General features: G+C 36.4%; 1 protein-coding gene and 1 pseudogene across 1 annotated transcript; one reads left to right on the top strand and one right to left on the bottom strand.

Moving 5' to 3' along the window:
- Nucleotides 1-2055, top strand: LOC115967134 (annotated as a pseudogene).
- A 198-nt stretch (nt 2056-2253) lies between these two features.
- On the bottom strand, nt 2254-5253 carry LOC115968910 (probable serine/threonine-protein kinase PBL21). The gene is made up of 6 exons (XM_031088450.1): nt 4777-5253; nt 4578-4687; nt 3698-4499; nt 3185-3412; nt 2957-3106; nt 2254-2589 (listed from the first exon to the last, which is right to left on the bottom strand). Exons 1-6 carry the CDS (start codon nt 5023-5025, stop codon nt 2449-2451), a joined length of 1680 nt encoding a protein of 559 aa, XP_030944310.1. The 5' UTR covers nt 5026-5253; the 3' UTR covers nt 2254-2448.

Genomic DNA, 5253 nt, shown 5'->3' with positions numbered 1-5253 from the left:
ATGGCATCAATTTTCCTCACTCTGGACCCACTGGGAGGTTCAGTAATGGCTTTAACAGTGCAGATGTTCTTGGTTAGTATACTTCTAGCCCAAGCAAACTTTATGTTAAAATAAATTGTACTTGTCATAAAACCAGGCCACATGTTTCAAACTAAACTTAAACTAGTGGCACTATTCAATTAAAGTTGACATTGCCTTTTTTTTTTTTTAATGATGGTTACAAGAAAAGTCCACCGCCTTTTCTTTCACTTGTAAACAGTTCATCTGGTCTAACGAACCATAGCATCAAAGGTATAAACTTTGCCTCTGGAGGGGCCGGCATTTTGGACATAACAGGACAATCAATGGTGAGGGCCTCTCTGTACTCAGAACCTTTAGCATGCCCTTGTTAAATTGAGAAACGGTCCAGATTAAATGAGAATAAATTCTAGTTTTCGTATATATTCCTTGATGTCATAGTGAAGAACTTAAATTTAAGATGAATCGATCTCTGTGTTATTGCATAAAGATGTGACAGGTTGTAACATTCTGATCAATGGTGGATAATCACACCATACATATTGTAAAAGGCTAACTAATGTTGTTGCCTAGTGGCAGTTTTAAAATGTATCGCAAAGAACTCTGCAAGGGCATGATGGCTCATTATTTCCCAAAGAAAGATGTAATATATATATATATATATATATATATATACATATATGAAATCTTTATTCCTCTTTAAGCATTATATTGATTGAGTTTATCATATTGTCCTCAGTTAACGTTAATGAAGTTTGGGAAAGAAAATACTCCATCCTCAAAAACCAAAAGAATGTCATTTCTTTGGCTGTGCAAATACTGCAATTTGCCACTGTCCAAAACGATCTTATGGGTACAATGGGTCAAGCAGCAATGGAAAAGTTTCTTTCCAAGTCTTTGTTCTTCATTAGCATTGGTAGCAATGATATCTTTGCATATTACCATTCAAACAGTTCTCTATAAAAGCAGGATTTCATGACCAATTTAGTACTCACTTATGAGAACCACTTAAAGGTAATATTTCTCTCTCTCCCCCTCACACCAACACGCAGTAATTTAGTCTGATATTTTACTTCGGTCATGCTAATATGACAGGATCTACTCAATCTTGGAGCAAGGAAATTTGGCATTATAAGTGTTCCGCCAATTGGTTGTTGTCCATCTCATGGAATCTATAATGCTACTGGGGGGTGTTTAGAGGAGTTGAATAACCAAGCAAGAGCTTTTCATGCAACTGTTGATTCCCTATTGCGCAACCTCAGCAAAGAATTTGACGGCATGAAGTACTCTCTCGGAAATACATTTGAGATGACACTCAGTATTATTGAGGACCCACTTTCATTCAGTAAGCAATTCACTCCTAGAAAAATATTTCATTCATTTATACATGTAAAGGAAAAGTTGTTCTTAATCGCAATGTATTGGCCCCTCAGCATTTTTACCTACTGAGTTGCTTATTTTGAAGACAGTCTATTTAATCTCTAATGTCCAATTGCCAGTTAAGATTCTAGAGTGTGCATCTACCACTGGTGCATTTATATTTGCATGATTAGCATAACAAGTAAGAAAACTACTAAAATCTAATCATTTTAAACTTTTCCAGACTTTAAAGAGGTAAAAACCGCATGCTGTTGAGTGAGGAAGTTCAATGCAGAACCCATTTGTGATCCAAAAGAAAATCTTTGTTTGAATCATAAGGACCACTTGTTCTTGGATTTATTTCACCCGACACAGGCTGCTTCTGAGTTTGCAGCTATAATTCTCTATGGGGGTCCACCAAGATTCATAGCCCCTATGAACTTCTTCCAGTTAACCAATGCCTAGTAACCAAAGTAATCCTTGAGGCTTCCTAGCAATTGTATTGCAAAAAAGAACTGTTTTCCCTCTTTTTTTAGTTTTTTTTTTTTTCTTTCTATGGTTTCTTTGTATGCTTCAGTCATTATAATGTTAGTAATGCACTGACACAAATAAATGTAGAAGCATAATTTTGATCTCATTGTTCAATAACTTTAATCTACAATTGGATGATTGTTATGATTATCAAAAAAACCTGATACTTAAGATGTAGGCATATATTTTTCAGCCTCCTAGTTGGCAAACCCTGCATATTGGTGTCAGGATTTGATAATTTGGATTCCCAGAAATATATGGCATTGATTTTGAGTTATTATGTAAAATATAAGAAGAGAAATTGATTTTAGTTTTCAATGATATACTATTAAGAAAATAGTACAGTTAAATGTGAGACATTTACAGCGCAGAGATATCATACCAAAATAGAAAGAAATTTTTGTTTACAATAGGCCTGTCAAGTTAATTTTAGCAATTAATATAGTTACTGTCTTAAACAAACCGGAGATCAACTAGCAAATCAGTTCATTTTGGAGCTCATTCACTGTTTGATCATTGAGCTTGCATTTTCAGTTCGAACTAGTCCATAGCTTCATTAGTGGATGAATCATCTTGTCCCCATTGGCTGCTTTCACTTGTGGAACTAACTTCGTGCAGTGACTCATCTCTTTCCTTCTGCATCTTTAGCCAGTGTTCTGGCTCCTCAAATAACTTCACAATCTGCCAAAACAAAATAACAACCTTGTTAATTTGAACAATCAGTCTAAATGTGAGCTGTAAAAATTTCTGCATATAATAGAATTCATTTTCCCAATGACAAAGTCCTACCAGTTTTTTAAGTGGCCAACAACGTGAAAAATATGAGGTTCAAGTTCTGCAGACTAATTTATTCTGCCTAAATGAATCCTGATTCAGATTAAGAAAGAGTAGGACAATGTAATGTACACAGTTCAATTTTTTGAGCTTCTACCATGTTTATATTGAAGTAATTTTGGGGATTGAAAATACCTTGGCAGTTGGGAAAAACTTAAAATTTTTTGTTACTGGCATAACGAAGAGAACTTATAACAATAAGCAAGAATTTTACCGCTTTCATTGTTGGCCTTCTAAAAGATGAATGCAAGAGACAGAGGCTTGCTGCACTCATCATTATTTCTATCTCTTCTTTGTCAAAGTCTTCATGCAGGTAAGGATCTATTAGATGTTCGCGTATGCCACAGTTGAGTAAAGACCTTGCCTGCATCTCAAAGGAGCACAACTTAGATGAAGAATATTTTCTTTAAAGTGTCATCAAAGCCAAACTTTCTTCTATTACCCAAAGTACTAAGCTTTCATGATTTTCCTGGTTGGTCTGAATAGCATCTTTGCCAGTAATGAGTTCCAGAAGCACAACTCCAAAGGAGTAAACGTCTGTCTTCTCATCAACTGTTCCATACATCATGTACTCGGGGGCTAAATATCCAAAGGTCCCAACAACATTAAATGACCTTTCTGTGACTAGCTGAGATTGTTGAAGTACAATTGCCTCTCCAAAATCTGACAGCTGACAGGAGAAAACCAAAATAATTTGTAAGAATGGAAACTCATGTAAATACATAAGTAGATTATTTAAAAAGATATTCATACTTAGGTATTTTTAATACAATATCATGTTTTAGAAATTAATCAATCATGCAATGAAAATGAGCAGGCTGTTTCAGAGAAAAGTAATCACCTCCAATTAGTATTTACTTGAGCAGCACTTGGTTATACCTTTCTACAATATACAAATCCCATCTTAATGGATTTAAGTTGATTAAATTGATGATAGTATGAACAAAGAACTTACTTGTGGTTGACAATTGTCAGAGAGGAGAATGCTAGATGACTTCACATCTCTATGAATAATAGGAGGGTTACAAGAATGATGAAGGTATTCCAGCGCCTTTGCCACACCAACTGCAACCCTCATCCTTTCACTCCACTTGAGTTGTCTCAAATTTTGCTTCAGGCTTCCATTGAGTAAATTGTACAGGATTGCACGCATGTCTTCATGATTACAGTAACCAATCATCTGAACTATGTGTTCATGTTTTATTCCAGACAGCAAGTCTACTTCTCGGAGAAGATCATCTGCTGACCAATGTCTGAGTTTAAGGATTTTCACTTCTGCAGTACGGCCATCCTCCAGGTTTGCTTGGTACACCTTACTGTGGCCACCTGCTCTAATCACCATATCAGGGCTAAAATTGTTAGTCACACAACGAAGCTCTTCTGGTGTGTAATGCCTGCAGGATCCCTCCTCTTCTGGTAGTTCCAATCTCTGAAATAGTTTCTTTGTGATGAACTCAGGGACTTGTGCTGTGTTCTTGACTTTATATAATCCTGTTTTATTAATTTGTTGTGCTGATGATGACGTTGAGCAAGATGGTGCAGTCAATGACTTTCTCAAATGCCGGGTAGGAATCGATTGATCAAAGCAAGTGTGATGTAATGGAGATGACAAAGAAGTTTGAAGGACTGCCCTTGAAGAGCCTTGTTGGGAAGTCCCCTTCATATGAATTAGGATTTTTCCTATGCCATCCAAGACCAAAAGAGAGCAAGTGGGAGGCAACCTTTTCAGAAAATTAGTAATAACCAAGTCATTGGGCCTGCATAGCAAATAGACTCATCAGAGAGAGAGAGAGAGAGAGAGAGAGAGAGAGAGATTTGGTTTATGGTTTCATTACCCTGAAGGGCTGCATCCAAGTGCAAGGATAGTTGCATAGTTGACTCTTACTTGATGGGTTAATTCAGATATATATGAGTCTCCTATACTAACCTTCACTTGGAAATCCACCTGCATAGATAAGCCAATATAAATAAGCAGCAAGTTAAAACATCACCTTGCTCTCTAGTATCTCCATTCCATTACAAAATGTGGAATACCTGCTTAGACTTGCATATATCTTCATGGATTTGGAAAGTGTTTGGATCAATTGTATCATCTGGAACCTGAACATGAATAGCTAGCACATTATCCCCTGGCTTGGCAACTGAATTGAGTAATTGAAGTAGTATCACTCTACTGCAATTATCAGCTTTTAAGCCTACAATGATCGTCTTCTTCTTCACTTTTTTTGACCTGAGGAGTGATGGCAATCGGATACCAATTCCAAGTCTTCTTCCAACCATCATAAACAATGTGGACCTCTTATTTTCTTTGGCCACTATCTCTATCTCATTCTAGACCTCGGTGATGTTTTCCCCTCCTTTGATTTGATGATGCGTTAGATTTTCTGTTGGCTATGTGTTAGACTGATGTAATGTGATCTCTTCTAGTCCATTTTTCATAAAATGCACCTTTAGGTGATGGGTTTGAGCATTTACTAAAAGTTGGTCGGTACTTATGACAAAATTTAGCCA

This window comes from Quercus lobata, chromosome 11, assembly GCF_001633185.2.
Source record: "Quercus lobata isolate SW786 chromosome 11, ValleyOak3.0 Primary Assembly, whole genome shotgun sequence".
Lineage (NCBI taxonomy): Eukaryota > Viridiplantae > Streptophyta > Magnoliopsida > Fagales > Fagaceae > Quercus > Quercus lobata.
This window is presented reverse-complemented; position numbering and strand designations above follow the sequence as displayed.